This window comes from Sitophilus oryzae, unplaced genomic scaffold (genome assembly GCF_002938485.1).
Source record: "Sitophilus oryzae breed Bouriz unplaced genomic scaffold, Soryzae_2.0 scaffold_119_pilon_pilon, whole genome shotgun sequence".
Lineage (NCBI taxonomy): Eukaryota > Metazoa > Arthropoda > Insecta > Coleoptera > Curculionidae > Sitophilus > Sitophilus oryzae.
The window spans coordinates 420,200-439,479 of NW_022145837.1; the positions used below are offsets into that span (position 1 = coordinate 420,200).

The following is a 19,280-nucleotide window of genomic DNA, read 5'->3' on the forward strand; positions in this document are numbered from 1 at the left end:
AAGAAAATAGAACAATATTATCATAATCAGCTATTTATTAACATTTTATAACGTGTTATAAGGTCTGTAAGAGTAAGTACTCCAAATATAATCCCAAAAGACAGTTTCCTTAACCTTTCTACTAGGTTTCATGACCAAATCATCACCAATATCCAAATATCTAACGTTGTCCGGTGTCGTTACTTCCCATTTTACATTTTCGAGGATTTCAGAAGTTTCATCATCAGGAGTTGGGTTTCTACAAGGGAAAACTTATAATTTTAGTAAAATTAAAAATATAGATTATTTTATTCGGAAACTTACTGTGTCTTGGCAAAATTAGTCCATAATTTTACTAATCTCCTCCTGGCTAGGAAATCACTATCTGTTTCAATAGGAAACGATGAAATGTTAAACAGATAAGCCACGTCATCAGCGTGTCCAACCTTGCCAGCTCCTACAAATATGATTGAAAAAAACAATTAGAATTGTCTTGAATGTCTTGAACATAAACATCAAAAATAATTTCGAATAAAAATCACTATAGTTAAACTTGTTTGTGGTTAAACCTAATATAATCTCTATATAAATTTCTCGTTTGATGTTTCATAACTTTTGAATTTGTAATCCGATATTTATGATTATGGTATTAGTTTGTAGATCAATTTGTTGGCATTATTTTTTATTATTTTAATGGCTTATATATGTCGGTTGGTGGGCTTAAACCGGGGTAAATCAAAACTTCGTTTTTTGCAATAAACTCAAAACACCATGTGAAAAAAATGGGACGGGTATTTAGGATAAAAAAACGCTTTCCTCTAATCTTGGATGTATTCCTAACATTTCATTTTTTGAATTATCCTGTTATCTCTATTCCTTTACGATCTACAGACTTTTAAATAAAGTAGTGATATTTTTACAATATCGAATTTGTTGAAAATTGAGCTCTCAATGCCCACCGTTATATTGAGGATGTCCTCCTTGATATTCATTAAGCTATAGATCAAGAAAGAATAACTACCTTTATTCATTCGATAAGACGAAGACCTCGAGCTGTTATTGCTGCGGGAGGTGGATTATACACCCTATTAAAATTATCGTTTTTGTCAATAAAAGAATCTCTGATATCAATACTTTACTTAAAAATGTGTAGCTCTAAGCGCTCGAACTCACTGACGACCAGGTCGCAACGACCTGGCCGTCGGCGGGCCGGATGTATTGCGTTTTTAGCTGCGGCCAGATGAACGACCAGTTTCAACAGAGTTGTCAAATCTAACGATTTTTTACGTTTTACCAATTAGAAAATATTGTTTCAGAAATGTTAAAATATCCGAGTTAACTAAAAAGCGAAGTTGCTATTCACAACAAACAAAAAGCATTGTGTACGCGCGACCCACAAAAAGGGAGATATTCTGTTTCTTTTTTCTACTGATATAGCGTCCTTATCGACTTTAGAAGTAAACATATTAGGGCCATCGTAAAAAAAGATCGTCAGAAACTGGCTCTAAATATAAGCAGGTAGAAAGTTTAGCTTCCAGTTATTTCAATGTTTACAATGTAACGAAGAATCTACAACAGTAATTACTTCTATTTTTATGAATGTTTAAGTTACTTTCTTATTTTTTTTTCAAAATAATGTACCTAGTAGAAATATAGTTAAATTAAATATAATATTTAAAATACAGTTGTCCTCCTTCTACATGACTACAATACAACTAAAAAAACTAATTTAATAAAAAAAACAAGTGGTTGTAGAAAAACTTTAAATATATTTTTTTTTTATTTTTTAACATCGAAACTCAAAGGTATAATAACAAACATCATACCAACCATAAATAGAGTAGGTATGTCATATAAAAATGTTTTGAGTTTTTACTAGAATCGACTCTTGATAAAAAAAAGGTATTATATTTAAGTTTACCTTTGATCCATTCAGTGGCGTAACTAGAGACTCACGGGCCTGTGTGCAAAAATTTTACCATTACACCTACATATTTCAATACTTATATACCGTATGATCGAGAAAAAACGGCGTCAACGATGGCTATGAAGTGAAGATCGCTGTCATTTTATATATAAAATTATATGGGAAATGTCATCGATCGTCATTTCCCAGCCAACTGGACGCCGTTTTTTTTCGATCATACGGTACTATAGTAAACGCCACGAATGTTTGGGAGTGATTCATCGGTCGCTACCATGTGAACTAATCCGTTCAAGGTCACATAAAACTTAATTCCAGTGCCGTGGTGTTTCAAGTCATATAATAATCAATATATAATCTGTTGTAATTTTTTGGTTATAAATATAAAATGGAATGCCCCATTGGTCGCACTGCAAGCACACCTGACGCACAAAAACGAATCAATCAAAGAAACGCGATATAGTATCGTCTTTGTCAATCACGCTAACATTTTAGAATAAGTAGGAGGAGCGCAGGCAGATGATTAGATCGGGCTTTAAAAACCTACGTCTGCGATAAAAATTAACGTTTTTAATGTAAAAATGATAGCGCGCGTGTCGATTCTAACTTCATCAAGCGATGAATCACTCCCAAACATTCGTGGCGTTTACTTTAATCTGAATAATATGATATACACTAAAATAAATAGATAAACTCATATTTTAGGTTAGAAATAATTAAAATTATCAAATTAATTTTTATATAATATTATTTTTATATAGTATTATATATCCTCATCAGAAACAGAAGGGTTACGTAATACTTCAGGCGAAATTGCGCGAAAATTTAAATAAACTTCATTAAGTACATTTTATTTGAAATATAATAATGTCCAAGCTTTTAAAAAATACGTTTATTTTAAACCAATCTTCATTTGTTTGAATTTTATTATGCTTATTAATTTCGTCAAAGAATATTTTTGGGCGAGACATCCTTTTCTTTACAAATTGAGTTGTTGTACCCCATTGCTTCGCTAGATCAATAGCTTCTGCCCATAACTAAATTAAAATCATCACGCATTTTTTTATGTTTTCATATAACACCGTGAACAGTTTGGATGCCTCCTCAATATTTTGCTGCTTTTTTGCAATAGCTTAGAAACAACGTCAATATTTTTTTAAATTTTTGTTTGAAAAATAATTAAAAATACGGTTTCAAATTTTTCTAACTGATTTTTTAGCGCTGTTGCCTCATTAGCTTCAAGTTTATTAGTAGAAATTAAAATGATTTTTGTGAAAGAGTTTTTAAAATATCTACATACTTAAAACGAAGAGCTTCTAGCGCATCATGTCTTGATGACCAACAAGTAGGAGTAGTTTTTTTAATGTTATTTTTTTATTTGTGGTAACACTTTGTAAAAGAGCCCATCGTTTTATACTATGCCCAAAAAATACATATACACTTTGAATCAAGTCGTAAAAACTTCTTAATTCTTCAATATTTTTAACAGAATCGTTAAGAATTAAATTTAAATTATGAGCTGCACAATGGAGCATAAGATGATACCTTCGATATCGCAGCCTGAACACATTTATACGTCCCGCTCATATTTGCAGCGCCGTCGTAACCTTGTCCACGGAGTATAACAGTATAATTTTTCATGCTCTTTTTGATGCTACAACTAGCTTAGTTCTATTCGATGGTACAGAAATCCAGTGACAATACAGCAAATTTCCTTTTTGTCATATTTAATGCTCTAATGAAAAATCACATATTTCTAGTTATTTTTATTTTGCAAAATACAAAGGAAAACACAGTTACAAAATTGCACAAGAACATGTGTAAAGTAATAAGTTATTTTCGCGACAGCGTGTGCTAGTTAAGTAGTTAAGAAGACATGTGATAGATAAGAACTTAGTTCGGGATCGCCCGATTCTGCTTGATTCGCGTTAGCATGTGATAGATATGAAAATATGGCCCGGGCCCGGGCCTCCCGTTAGTTAGTTAGCCCCCCGGTAGAGGGCACATCGGTAGCTACGCCACTAGATCCAGTCTGTATACTATTTCTTTGGATTTTCTGCACGTGTGCAAAAACTACACTAAAACACTATAGCTTATAAAAAATAAAATATTGTTCCTTGAATTTGAGGGATTTCATCTGAAAAATTATTAATTTGGAATAAAACCGGCAACAAGCGGCAGAAAATAATATTTCCGTGCAGTCTTCTGGTCGCAACCTAAGGTAGCAACGACCAACGAACGGCCAGGACATTAGTGTGCGCTATATCATTTGATTTAATGGTTTTAGAGGTAGCTGCGGCCTGGCCGGTACGACCTGGTCGTCAGTGTGTTCGAGCCCTAAAATAATAATAGAGATAATGTGATAATTCAAAAAATGAAATATTAGGAATTCATTTAAAATCACAGGAAAGTATTTTTTTTATCCAAAATGCCCGTCTCATTTCTTCCACAGGGTGTTTCGAATTTATGGCAAAAAACAACGTTTTGATTTACCCCGGTATAAACCCACCTAACCGACGAACATACGTCAATAATCATTATCAATAATAATAATAATAATAATTATTATTAATTATTAATCGTCATTATCTATTGTAAATGGTTGAATTACCTGCAACTGTTGATTATTATTTCATACCTGGTATATTAGGATGTGGTTTGCTTTTTGTACCATAGTAGGAAAACTGATACATGTATACCGGTGTAAAATATGATTGAAGGATGGCATGTTTGTATACGCTTCTTACAAATACTTCGTCACTCCACCACTGAAAGTAATAGTATATTATGTCATTAGATGCCAATGTTAAGCATCGAAATTGTCACCACAGGGTGGTCCGAACTATATTCCGGAAACTTCGGCAGCATATTGTGCAGATAAAAATAAGTAAAAAAGTTCCTATAAATGTATGTCCTAAAAAGCTTAGTTTCTGAGGTACAGGGTGTAGAAGTTTCATTTTTATTTCGATTTTTTCAAAATCATTTCTGAAGTAAGGTCAATATTTAGATGAAAATTGGTGACTGTGAGTTTTCTTTGATATGATAAATCTGATTTTGATGTCAATATGACTCCTATTTGCAGGGGGCGCATCCTACATGTGTTTTAACTGTTTTAAAAACTAATAAGTTTTCGTTCGTACCTGTATAACACTACTGACTGAAAAAAAATATACATTTCCGTGATTTTTTACGTAAAAAATGTCTCTTTGTAAAAATCGCTACGATCAATCGTTCTCAAGATATTTAGAACAGAAATAGTCAACACGTCATTATTGTCAAAAAAATAAACATGTTGATAGATAGTTATTCGACTGAAATGGTAAATTTGGTAACTTTTTATTTTTTCAAATTAATCCTAATTTTTTCGAAGAAAAAAATTATGATAAAACAGTTTCTGTTGAACTTTTGGCACAAAAACATTTCAAATTTATGATTTCAGTTTTCAGTCTAATAACAATTTAGTCAACGTGTTTAATTTATGTCAATGATGACAGGTATTGATAATTTCGATTCCAAATATCTCGAGAACCAATACTCGTAGCGATTTATAACAAGGGACCTTTTTTACGTAAAAAACGTCGTAAATGCACATTTTTTTAATCAGCAGTTTTATACAGATACGGACAAAAAGTTATTACTGTGGCGTTTTTTTAAACCACTACCACTGCGAACGGCAGCTTTTCATCGGAGAGCAGTCGTGGATAAGGTATTTCACTGGAAAGAAAACTAATTAATAACAATAAACAAAAAAATAGATATTGGGCGCCAGGCATGTACAGAGAAAGAAAACACAGTTGTATATTACTTAAAACTAATGACTATATTCATTCATGATGTTCGTTGCTGATACATGACATTGTAGAGTTCTAGTGAATATGTAGTGGTTATATGTCAAAAAAGTGGTGGTAAGAGTTGTACTAAATATCTATGAAAACGACTATGATAAAATACAAGAAATGTAAAGTTTAAGAGAATATATGAAATGTAGCATTACTTTATTAATTTGATATATTTTATATGATGTTAGAGTGCAATAATAATATCTATAAAAAAGTAATACTATTACAAGACATAATGCAATGAAACCTAAGATCTAAATTATATTTTAACTACTAAATCGACATGAATGTTCTTAACAATCTAACCACTCAACATAGTCTATACGATATTATTTAAGATGTACATTATTGTTTAAGACTGTAAATGTTTTAAATGTTAAATGCAAAACTATAACTTAAATCTACACTTAGCTGTTCTTTATGCAATCCTGCTTAAAACAGTAACATCGTGAGGTGGTCTCGCATTTCTCTGTACTCAGCCATCTAACACAACCAAAGGGGCCAGAATGAGGACACCATGACTTGATACACCCGTAACTAACTAGCTTATAGCTGGGAACGAAGCAGCATGGGACTCAAGCTACATCCACGCTGTGGCACTTATATGTAGGAAAAAAAATCATTCTTACTGGGGACACTCGTCCACAGGACATCTGTACATAAGATAATGTCTGTACATAAGACACTATCCGTACCTTGGACACAGTCCATACTTTGGACACAGTCCGTATCTTGGATACAGTCCGTACATTGGACACAGTCCGTACCTTGGACGCAGTTCGTACCTTGGAAATAGTCCGTACCTTGGAAATAGTCCGTACCTTGGACACAGTCCGTACCTTGGACACAGTCCGTACCTTGGACCCTAAAAATATGAAACTCTTGTTTAAAACCAAACAAGGTCTAATAAACAAAATAAACCTACCTCGAAATACTTCCGAGGGCTCAATAAATAATAAACAACATGTCCTTTCTTCCATGTGACATTCTGGAGGACAAAAGAAAAGGGACGCCAACGTGTCAGCAAAACACAAATACAAGTTGGGACATCCGTAACTCTACCCTAAAAATATTCAATAATAATATCGAATCTATAAAAGGTAATAACTCATCTTTACCTGTAGCCTCGAAATAGCAGCTGATTCAAATTATACAGCAAGACTTAAATAATCACCATTTCCAAAAGCTGGGATACAACGTGGATACAACAGAGAGTCAAAACAAAGTGAGGTTAAGCACGGAGAGTTGACAGAAGCGATGTTGACAGCGCGCGGTCGTGTCGAACGATAACAGGGTTGGCGACTAGGGAACGTAAAAATTACGCGGCAAATAAACTATCCGGCCTGAACGAGAGGGAATCCGGTGATGATAGACCAGACATCATATATTATATATAAAAAAGACATGTAACGAACTAAAAACGTTACTGTACTACTTGTACTCTTCAAACCAGTTAAAAAATATGTAGGCGGCGCCGGCGCACAGTAGATCGAGGCAATGCTAATGGCCGGACATTGAAGGTTTTTCAAAAGTTTGATTTTAATCGACTAATTTTACATTGTTGTAATGTAAACCTATTGTTCTTTTTAGAAAACACCATATTAGGCTTTTGGATACCTACAGAGTGACAAAAATATAACATTTTGAAGGTTACCTCTACAGGGTTTCTCACCGTAGCCGTTCGTTAGAAGTTTTTGAGGTTAGGAAAAACTTAGAAGTTTGAAATTTTGAGACTTAGGGTTATTTAAAATTTCCTTTCATTTAAAAATATTTTCAAGGTCATACCACTTCCGGTTACACCGGAAGTCGCCATTAACTTCCTTATTTCAAATGGAACACCCTGTATATCATTTATTTTTTGGATTTCTCAGAAAATGTTATGATGAGTTTCATTAGATTTTCCTATGCCTATTTTCAACTGTTTCTCAGATATCTTGATTTATTTGAAAATATTTACATTTTTACCCCTGTTTTTAACAGTGGGTCTTTTACTCATTTTGAATTGGTGATAAACGCTTCTGCGGTAAACTGGAGCAGAGGACTAATACTTTCGAAGTCCATATTGACAACTAATTTATCTCATGCAGCGTGCCCAAAATTCGATAACTGATTAGATTATTTTCAAACTCAAAAAAGTCCATTTTTTCAAATGAGACACCCTGTATATTTTTCGATAGTTGGATGCAGAATTCAATTCTGCATCGATTTGCTATAACTTTCCCTATACCCATTTTCAACGGTTTTCTTTTTAATCCGTATATTTTACTTTAATTCAATTTTTGGCAGAATCGACAATATCGTTTGTGTTTTTTAAAATAAAATAATTATGTTAAAGTAATGAAATTGAATGCAATTAGAACATACGAACAAAACGAAAGTGAAAACATATAAAATATAACATATCACAACAAAACAAACGTATAACAGTAACGGTGAGGCAGTAATTATTAACACTAGACGTTAGTGTATCGCTACCATAATAAAAAAAGTAAACACAATAATTACAAAAATTATTGTTCGAAGTGACCGCTATGAACGAAAATTTTTGTAATTATTGAGTTAACTTTTCTTTATTATTGTAGGGATACACTAACGTCTAGTATTAATAATTAATGACTCACCGTTACTGTTGAAAATACGTTTGTTTTGTTATGTTATGTTATATTTTATACGTTTTCACTTTTGTTTTGTTCCTGTTTTGTCCGTATGTTCTAATTACATTCAATTTCTTTACTTTAACATAATTATTTTCTTTTAAAAAACACAAACGATATTGTCGATTCTGCCAAAAATTGAATTAAAGTAAAAAATACGGACTAACAAGAAAACCGTTGAAAATGGGTATAGGGAAAGTTATAGCAAATGGATGCAGAATTGAATTCTGCATCCAACTATCGAAAAATATACAGGGTGTCTCATTTGAAAAAATGAACTATCTTGAGTTTTAAAATAATCTAATCAGTTATCAAATTTTGGACACCCTGTATGCAATAAATTAATTGTCAATTTGGATTTCGAAAGTATTAGTCCTCTGCTTCGGTTTACCGCAGAAGCGTTTATCACCGATTCAAAATGAGTAAAAGACCGACTGTTAAAAATAGGGGTAAATCTGTAAACATTTTCAAATAAATCAAGATATCTGATAAACAGTTGAAAATAGGTATAGGGAAATCTAATGAAACTCATCATGAAATTTTCTTAGAAATCCAAAAATAAAATAATATACAGGGTGTTCCATTTAAAATATGGAAGTTAATGGCAACATCCGGTGTAACCGGAAGTGGTGTGACCTTGAAAATATTTTTAAATGAAAGGTAAGGTTAAATAACCCTAAGTCTCAAAATTTCAAACTTCTAAGTTTTTCGTAACCTCAAAAACTTCTAACGAACGGCTACGGTGAGAAACCCTGTATATTGGTTAAATATGGCAAAATATTTTCTTCATTCCAATCGTTCAAAAAAATAGTTTCTTTTCAGAGTTAAAGTTTACACTTTCTAGCACATTGAAAATATATATCTAGGAATCCTAAAGTGCATAAATATAATTCTTAGACTCTCTCTGAATTCTGTGATACTAATTTTTTTCTACTAATGATTTTAAGTTCTTAGTTTCTAAGTTTTATTGACTTTTAAAAAAATGGCTAAAAATGGCCAGGCTGAAATTATGTGTTTTAGTAAGATCAAACCTTGCCAAAACAATATCTGGAAAGATTGGCTGCGACCACTTGCGACCCTACGAAATAATAGTATATTACGTACACAGTGCAGATCCGCTTATAATTTGCAGGTACAAAACAGATTTATAAAATTATATTCAGTTAAAAATTGTTAACAGCGTGTCTTATACTTATATCAAACTGAAATAAATATTGGAAATTAGTGAAAAACAACATTTTTTACTGATTTCAAGTTGTTTTGTTATGTTCCCTATACAGGGTGGTCCGAACTGTATTCCGGAAACTTCAGCAGCAATTTTCCTCTGCAGCATATTCTGCTGATAAAAATAAGTAAGAACGTTCGTATAAATGTATGTCCTAAAATGAGGGCTTCGTTTCAGAGATACAGGGTGTAGAAATTTCATTTTTATTTCGATTCTTTCCTAATAATTTCTGAAGTAGCGTTAATATTTGGATGAAAATTGGTATCTAGGAGTTTTTTTCGACATGAGAAATTTGATTTTAATGTCAATATGTCTCCTACTTGTAGAGGGCGCCACCTATATATTTTTTAAGTGATTTAAAGAATAATAACTTTTCGTCCGTACCTGTATAAAACTACTGAGGAAAAAACATACATTTACGACGTTTTTTACGCAAAAAAGATCTCTTAGTAAAAATCGCTACGAGTAATGGTTCTCGAGATATTTGGAATCAAAATTATGAATACCTATCACCATTGACATAAATTAACATATTGACTAAATAGTTATTAGACTGAAATCATAAATTTGAAATTTTCTTGTACCAAAAGTTCAACAGAAACTGTTTTATTATCATTTTGTTGCAGAAAAAAATGTGATTAATTTAAAAAAATAAAAATTTCCCAAATTTATTATTTCAGTCAAATAACTATCTACTCAACGTGTTTATTTTTTGTCAATAATAATATGTTTCGAAGGTTCCTATTTTAAATATCTTGACAAACCAAACCAAGAGACATTTTTGACGTAAAAAATCACGGAAATGTATATTTCTTCACTCAGTGATTTTATACAGGTACGGACAAAAAGTTATTACGCTTCAAAACAGTTAAAACACATGTAGGTGGCGCCCTCTACTAGTAGGAGTCATATTGACAGCAAAATAAAAACACTAAATCACCACAATACACCAAAACACTTTTACTTTTACACTGGACGCGCGTTTCGCTAACCATGTTAGCATCATCAGCAGATGATTATAAACTAAAGTACAATCTAAAAGTTGAGCGTTTATATACACGCTCAGTGGGCAACGAGTGGACGTGGCAAAATCTAGCCAACCGAGTCAGAGCCAACTGAGCGTAACAGTTAGATTTCCGCCACTAGAGTAGTAGGAACAAAGAACTTGAAGGAATTGGACCGTTGACTCTGTTCATACTATCTTTACATTTATTAATTCTGATGCTTTATTCATATGCATCTAATTGCCTGTAATTTGAGACTTGTTTAATTAATTTTAAATTATTAAGATCTATACAATGTTCATTATCAACAATATGTTCGGCAACGCAAGATTTATCCGGTCTACCGTATCTTATCTGAGCTAAATGTTCTTTAAATCTAGTTAATATTGATCTTCTAGTTTGCCCAACATATTTCTGATTACAATCTTTACAAGAAATTTCATAAATACCCGATCTTTCCAGTGGAGATGCTTTATCCTTTGGATTACCTAATAATTGTTGTAATTTATTATTAGCACTATACACAAGTTTATAATTGATATTCTTAAAAATTCCTTTTAGACCACGGGATAACTCTCTATCAAACGGTATCGAAAAATATTTAGACGTATCTTTCTCCACTTAAAAAGTCGAATTTTCAGAAATCATTAACCTATACCTACGTTTTCTAATTAATTTATCAACTAGTGAAGGAGAATATCCATTACACTCAGCTACATTCCTAATGTAATTTCTTTCTATTTCATATCTTTCGTTGGAAAGTGGGAAACTAAGTAATCTATGAACTAAGAAATTTACTAGCCATTTTATGTTCAACACTATGATGTGATTCATTAGGAATATATCTGCGTGTGGTCGTATTTTTCCTATAGATCTCAAATTCCAGGCAATTATTAGTATTTCTAATAACTAATACATCTAGAAATGGTAATCTGTCGTTGTTCTCAATTTCATGCGTAAATTTAATGGAAGGAAAACGATTATTTAACTTAGAAATAAAATTATCTATGGTGTCTGAATGTGTGTCAAAAACAGCAAAAATATCATCCACATACCTAAACCATACTCTTGGAAAATACTCAAACTGATTCTTAGCCTCAACTTCAAACCTGCTCATGAATAAATTAGCCAAAAATGGAGACAATGGATTACCCATTGCTGTACCTTCCCGCTGTTCAAAAAAGTTGTTATTAAATTGAAAACAATTATTTTGTTTCATACATAACGATGTAAGCTCAATATATTCACTCACAGTCTTGTTGTCGAGACCATTTGCGTTCAGTAATTCCTTTAAGTAGCCTAAAGTATGTGGAATTGGAACACTTGGGAACAATGAAGATACATCAAAGGAGACCAAAATTTCACCTTCGTGCAATGTTATATCTTTAATTTTGTTAATGAATTCAATATTATTTTTAACTGAGAAAGAAGGTTCATGATCAGGTAAATTTTCGAACTCCCTTGATAACCATTTTGCCAAATTATAAGTCGGAGAACCTACAGCCGAAACAATTGGGCGCATAGACTTGTCCGGCCTATGAATTTTTGGCAAAGCATACAATTAGTCTTTAAAGAAAGATCAATAAGGGTGTTACATTCTTTTAGAGTTTTTTTAACGTCTGCTACCATCTTAGACAAGGGATTCTTTTTCAAATTTATGTAGGGGCCATTATCGATTAAGTTGTTAACCTTATCGTAATAGTCTTTTTTATCTAATATAACAACCTTATTTCCCTTATCAGCTTTTAGATAGAAACAATCTTTGTTACGCAAACTCTTGACAATATTGTGCTCTTTGTTAGATTTTAATGAATTACTTGAAACGATATTTTTTGATAACTGATTTCTACAAGCCTCTCTTGCAAATACTTTAGAAGCCTCGGGCAAGTGCTGAATAGCAGTTTCAACACCAACGACGGTTTCCTCCAAAGCGCTACCAGAGTTGGGCAATGCATACTTTAAACCTTTGTTTAATAAACTGAGCTCTTGTTTATCAAAAGTCGAAGTTTTATGAAAAGTGCAAAGAAAGATTTTCCACTATGTTTATGTCTCCTTGGAAAACATGTTTGTTTTTAGAGCTTTTTAATTTTTTAAACTTATTATTCAAAATGGACATTTTCTTAACAAATTTTGAATTGATAACCACAAACATATTTCTCTGAAAGAGACACCAACATTCATACTCTACATTAGTTAGCTTATAAGTAAGTTTTTTGTAAAGTCCATAGGCTTCAATTTCAAGCATACTTCGTTTACTATACAGAAATTTGATTTCTAAATCAAGCCATTTTTGTTTTGCAATTTTCTCTACCTTATCACTAACGTTACTTTTAGGAATATCAACTTTAATAAAACTAGGATAAACTGAATTGGCTTTGCATGATTTAAGAAACCAAATATCTGCTCCTAATAACCTAATCTTAGTACTAAACTTACGATAAAGATTCAGTTCCGTTGATCGTGAAGCCATCGAAGATTACAGTTGAGGGTTGGAACCTTTGGTGTTACACAGCAAAATAAAAACACTAAATCACCACAATACACCAAAACACTTTTACTTTTACACTGGACGCGCGTTTCGCTAACCATGTTAGCATCATCAGCAGATGATTATAAACTGTTTATAATCATCTGCTGATGATGCTAACATGGTTAGCGAAACGCGCGTCCAGTGTAAAAGTAAAAGTGTTTTGGTGTATTGTGGTGATTTAGTGTTTTTATTTTGCTGTGTAACACCAAAGGTTCCAACCCTCAACTGTAATCATATTGACATCAAAATCCAAATTTCTCATGTCAAAAAACTCCCAGACACCAATTTTCATCCAAATATTGACGTTACTTCAGAAATTATTTGGAAAAAATTGAAATATAAATCAAACTTCTCCACCCTGTATCTCCGAAACTAAGCATTTTAGGATATATATTTATACGAACTTTTTTACTTATTTTCATCTGCAGAATATGCTGCCGACGTTTCCGGAATACAATTCGGACCACCCTGTATATTGTTTATAGGGAACACACTGTATGTAAAATTTTTAGTAAAAAATTGTTCACTGAACGTTTTATACTTATAATCAAACCCAAATAAATAATTAAAACACAAAATTTATTGATTTTGAATCGAATGTCCGAGTTTCTCTATACTTCAATCCACTGTGCGGCGCCCTCTGGAAGTAGGAGTCATATCGACATCAAAATCAAATTTATCATGTCAAAAAAATCCCAGACACCAATTTTCATTAAAATATTGACATTAGTTCAGAAATTATTTGGAAAAAATCGAAATAAAAATGAAACTTCTACTGCCTGTATCTCTTAAAGTAAACATTTTAGGACATACATTTATAGGAACTTTTTTTTGCTTATTTTTATCTGCAGAATATGCTGCCAAAATTTCCGGAATACAGTTTGGACCACCCTGTATACATCATGCTTATGCTTAGTCTAGTTTTGTGAAATTAAAAATAAGGTATTACATTGAAGAAAGCTGCTAAATCCGTCTTAAATGATCCATTCTTTCCTACATATTCTTCAATTATTTCTTGTCCTATTTTAACAGGATCAGCACCATCTGTTAAAGGCATATTGGGCATTAGTAACTGTGAATTATCTTGGAAACTATCTGCGATCAGTTGAGCCGTTGTAAGATCTAAAACGTAATATAATAATGTATATATATTTTTGACTAAATTTTTATATTACCGGTGGCAAATGCACAAGTTTCTTCAGAATTGTGACCTATGATTATAGGAACTTTGGTGAAATTTCCTTGCTCAATAGATTCGTACATAGGGTTAGTAAGAAAAGCTTCATCAGATTCAACTTCCAGCACTGTTTTGAACTTAAGACAAAAGATATGTTTAATAAACATATATTTTTGAGCGAAAATATTCATAGAATAATGAACTTTATTCTAAATACTGAATATTTTAAATACAAAACATACAACATTTAAAGTAAATATTTTAAAATAGCAAGCTTACACTATATCCAAGAGTTATAGTAACATTTAGAATCAAATCAGCAGAAGCATTTTGAAGCACATATTTAATTTCCTCCGAACTGTTTGACTCAGTTATAGAAGAATTGATACCATTGGCTAAACCAACAGCCATTGTCCTAACATCATCCTTAGTAAAGAAGTTAGTTAGGGCATTCCCACTTTGCATTATAACTCCTTTAAATAGCCCTACAAATCATTGTTAAAAATAATAGTTATTTTTTATACAAGACGATAAAATTTTATCCTCGACCGAAAAGATTCAAAAATAAAATCGCGAGTGAATTAATTTCGGGAGACGATAATGCAATTTTATCGTCTTGTATAAAACAATACTTTCTTCCATAGCGAGTTACGTTTTAAAAAATATTCAGAAATTATTATTTGAAGCAATTTATTACGAGTAGAAAAAATACTGTGCTGGGTTGGCGTTGGTTTCTATGTAATTTGACAAATAAATAAAGCTGTCCCTTTAGTTGTCAGTTTTGAGTCAATATTTTTTAATTCTCTTTCGTGTCAATTGCTGATTGAATTGGAGCCAGAAATGGGTCAAAACGAAATAAGTAAATTACCAACAGATATTCAGGCTGAGGCGACAAACGCCGTATCCAAACTACCTCCATTTAAATCCCGAATAACTTATGAAAAGGAATACAAAAATTTTCAAAAATGGAAGCAATTAAAAACGTGCGAGAAGAAATGAAGTTTTTAACCTATCCTCGCTGTTAAAGTATCATTTAATCTATCCTTGCGGTTAAAGTCCTATTTTATCTACTATTTTTGATAGATATAAGGCCATTTTAACAGTTGCTATAAAAAAAAATAAAATCTTTGTCTTTTATTTAATATTAACCTTTGGATTTTGGACTGACCATATGATACCCTGCAGACATGGCACCAGCGCTTTCCCCAAACACAGTGATGCTGTCTGGATCACCTCCGAAGTATTCTATGTTGTTATTGGTCCATTTCAATGCTAAAAGCTGATCTTTAAGAGCGGTGTTGCCGGATATAATTTCGTCACCAGTCGACAGAAAACCAAAAGCACCTAAAATATTATATTATGTAACAAGTACTTACGAATATTCAATAAAAACTTACTGAGTCTGTAGTTAAATGTCACTATGATAACGTCTTCCTCTAAAAAGGGTGTTGGGTCAAGGAAGTTAAAATCACTACTTCCAGAAACAAACCCTCCTCCATAGATGTAGACCATGACAGGAAGTTTAGAACTCTATAAAATAATATCAAATATTTTAGTAATGAGTTAAACAGTCAAAAAATAAGACACTTTATCCACAAAATGAATTAATAATAGACATGACATATTACATTATTTTGACTGCTACTATCAATAGGGGAGTAAACATTAATATAAAGACAGTCCTCGCTGTTTCCATTGATGGGGATAGGATCTCCATTGTAGGTAACTTGGAACAGACAGGCAGGGCTATCTTTTGAAGCGTCTAGCACATCTGTCCATGAATTTGGAGGTCTTGGAGACTACAAAAAAGATTTCAATACTTTGTAAATATGTATATTTTATTTTTACCAAAAATCTTAGTTCTCCAAGTGGAGGTTGAGCATAAGGAATACCTCTCCATGCGTAAAATACCTTTCCATTAGTTGTTTCTATTGTCGTACCTTGAATTTTACCATCTGGGATCTCAATTATTAAGTTTGCAACCTCAAAATTATATTTTATAAATCAATAAAATATTTAAAAAAAAGTTACAATATGTAGTTATTACCGAAAATCGTAAGAAAATTATTCCACACAGCCACAGGATAATCATTTTATCGATAAACATGTTATAATTAAATTACGAGGTACTTAAATGAATGATTTTCAATAAAATTTTTCCTATCCCTTTCAAAAACGTGTAATTATTATCTAAGCAACTGATAAACTTAAGTAGTTTTTTAGATACAGAGGAATATATTTATAAAATAGTAGAAAGTTTAAAACTAGGTATATCATATTTTTTTATTTATCTATTATCAAAAATGTGTAAAAGATAAATTTTTCTCTGAAAATATAAAGAAACATTTTTTATTGTATTGACGCTTCCGTTCCGTATTAGTTCCATACTTTTTATTATATGATTTATAATATAAAAATTTGTATCTTTTGAAAAAGGTAATAGATTTAATTAAGAGGTGAAAGAGTAAATAAATATCAGCAAAATTTTAACAGAGCTGGTACAAATGTAAGAACATGACAACGCTGTTTCCGATACGCATCAGTCCGTCCGCCAAAAAAATGTATGAAAGGAAAGGATATGGAACGGAAGGAAAACGGAACGGATAGTGTCCCAAGCAGCATTTGGACGTCGGGACAACGTTGTGTCACGCGACCAAATGTCTGGACGCAACGTCGGCACAACCTCGTACCAACCCTAGTCTGCACCAGTTTGGAAAATAATTTTTGGGTCGAAACGACGTTGGATACCGACGTTGGCTAGAAGCCTAATTTAGTACAAATTGCAACGTTGTTTAAAATCCTAATTCACAGAAATACAAAACTAATTTGGCGTCTATGTCGCGCTTTATCCTAAATTGGGATAATTATAGTAAAAATATTATTTTTATGATTTAGTTAGAGACATATGTCAGATGGCAGTGAAGGAAAACAAAACAAAAGTATTTAAGTGTGGAGGATGTTTGAAGATCATAATTATTGAAACACTGTAACCGACTTTGTAAATTCAAAGAATTTTTTATTAGTAAAATATTAATTATTATTATATTAAGGTTATAGTTCAATACAGTTGCAAAAAGGTAATGACTCGACGTCCTATCAACGTAAGAATAAAGAAATCTAAACAACGTTGAAATTAGTAAAACAGACGACATTTGCATAACGTTGGAATAAGTCCTGAAACTGACGTCGGAAAACTCTATATTGTCCAACAGTGTAACTACGTTGTCCGAATCACCTAAAGATCACTTAAGCAAAAAAGGTTACAAGACAATGTTTATTCGACGTCGCAGAAGCTTCTACTTTGATGTAGTACTAGTCCAACGTCGGCACAACGTTATAAAAACGTTTAAATTTATTTTAATACCCGAGGGAGGGAGCTAACTATTTTTTGTAACTAATCCAACGTTGTGTTTAGTAAACATGTGGTCGCAAGTCGTGAAAATGCTACTTGGGGTGCATTGTCTTATTCATTTACATGATATAATATTTGATGTAAACGGAATGGAAACGGAAGGTAGCTGATATTATGGGAGGTATAATGAGAATCAACCTTAACTCTCCTCTTTTTCGATGAGTTTTTTAAGTGATACAAATTATTTGTTTTTTTAAATGTGATGATAATTATCTAGAAAGAAATAAAGGGATAAATAATAGTTATTTACAGTACAAGTGTGTTTATGAACATGATTACAACGAGTGTGAACGATTAGGTCGTAGACCGAGTCGTTCTAATCACACGAGTGTTGTAATCATGTTTAAACGCTCGTGTCATTTACAACGTTTTATCCATAAAATAATTAACTAGAAAGAAGTGTCAACTCTGTGTTAAATCGTGGAAACACGATACGCCACCGAAAGCCTTTGTTGTCGTCTGGAGAACTAATTTTCCAATTGACAGGTTGACATGATAAGGACATGATGGCTTAATTTTCATTTCCGTTTCCGGTTATTTAATGGCGGGCCCTCTTTCAGTTCAAATGTATTTTGTATTTTTTCTTTTCATAAATAAAACCAAAAAATAATTTATTCACATATATTTATTTGAAGTATGGAACAACGTGACTAAATAAACATAAAAATATAGAGGATTGTATTGTTTCAATACCAATTAGTTAATTATATGTACTTTTAACGTAAATTAGTTAAGGTATAAGCATGACTTACAGTAATTTGTAAATAAACACACGTATTCGCAGACTTCAAGGACAGAAAACGGACACAGGGACATGAAAACGGGAGCCTTATACAAAAACCTGAAAACAGAAAAACAAATTTTTTTATACTAAAATTAACAATCTAAAAATATCAATAGGTATAAAATATAAATATACTGTTTAAAAAAGCGTCCATTATTCCCAAAGAGACCTGGCTTATAAATCAAAAAGAAGCAAAAAGAGACTTTTAGTCGGATAACATAATCAGATTATCAGTCCGATTTATTGCATTATTGACAATAAATCGCACATATTGGAGATAAATGATGTTGGCTATAGTTAAAAATGATCTTACCTTGCTGTAAATTGTTTCCATTTTCAAAAAAATCGCCGATCAAAGAGATTATAACACCATTTTCTTGCATCTAAAAAATGTAAAAACAGTGTTTATTTACTACCTATTTTTCATATACATGGGACATACCTACTACGGCAGAAACGTCATTTTCTCCAGGATTCTTCATGTAATATATATTTTATATACTTTATTACCTTTATAATTATAAATTTCAGCCGAAATATTAAATTGAACTTCCAAAACGAAACTAAACGGAATGAATTAAAATGGCGTCGAATATTTTCGACACAATTTTCGAATTTGTTCTAGAACAAATCTGAAGTTGTCTCTGAAACTGAAATCTGTCAATTCTAAACTGTGAAGTTAGACAATAGTTAGACAAAAACAATGCTGTCCTTGTCTAGGCGGCCATACTTGTCGTCAGGAGAAAGACAAG

At 32.0% G+C, this 19,280-nt stretch overlaps 1 protein-coding gene across 1 annotated transcript; it reads right to left on the reverse strand.

Moving 5' to 3' along the window:
• Window positions 1–16: 16 nt before the first annotated feature.
• LOC115891806 (carboxylesterase 5A-like) lies at window positions 17–16,528 on the reverse strand. The gene is made up of 11 exons (XM_030912370.1): window positions 16,380–16,528; window positions 16,181–16,315; window positions 15,961–16,131; window positions 15,730–15,862; window positions 15,482–15,676; window positions 14,612–14,817; window positions 14,331–14,469; window positions 14,105–14,277; window positions 4,542–4,671; window positions 304–436; window positions 17–238 (listed from the first exon to the last, which is right to left on the reverse strand). The coding sequence occupies exons 1-11, from the start codon at window positions 16,437–16,439 to the stop codon at window positions 46–48; spliced, it is 1,668 nt and encodes a 555-aa protein (XP_030768230.1). The 5' UTR covers window positions 16,440–16,528; the 3' UTR covers window positions 17–45.
• Window positions 16,529–19,280: the final 2,752 nt, after the last annotated feature.

Excerpts from the sequence above, each read along its gene's own strand:
- LOC115891806 (XM_030912370.1), bottom strand. The coding sequence starts at position 16,439 with ATGTTTATCGATAAAATGATTATCCTGTGGCTGTGTGGAATAATTTTC. Across the intron at positions 15,677-15,729 it reads GACATTTAACTACAGACTCA|GTGCTTTTGGTTTTCTGTCG; the intron begins GTAAGTTTTTAT and ends ATAATATTTTAG. Across the intron at positions 437-4,541 it reads ACCACATCCTAATATACCAG|GAGCTGGCAAGGTTGGACAC; the intron begins GTATGAAATAAT and ends TCATATTTGTAG.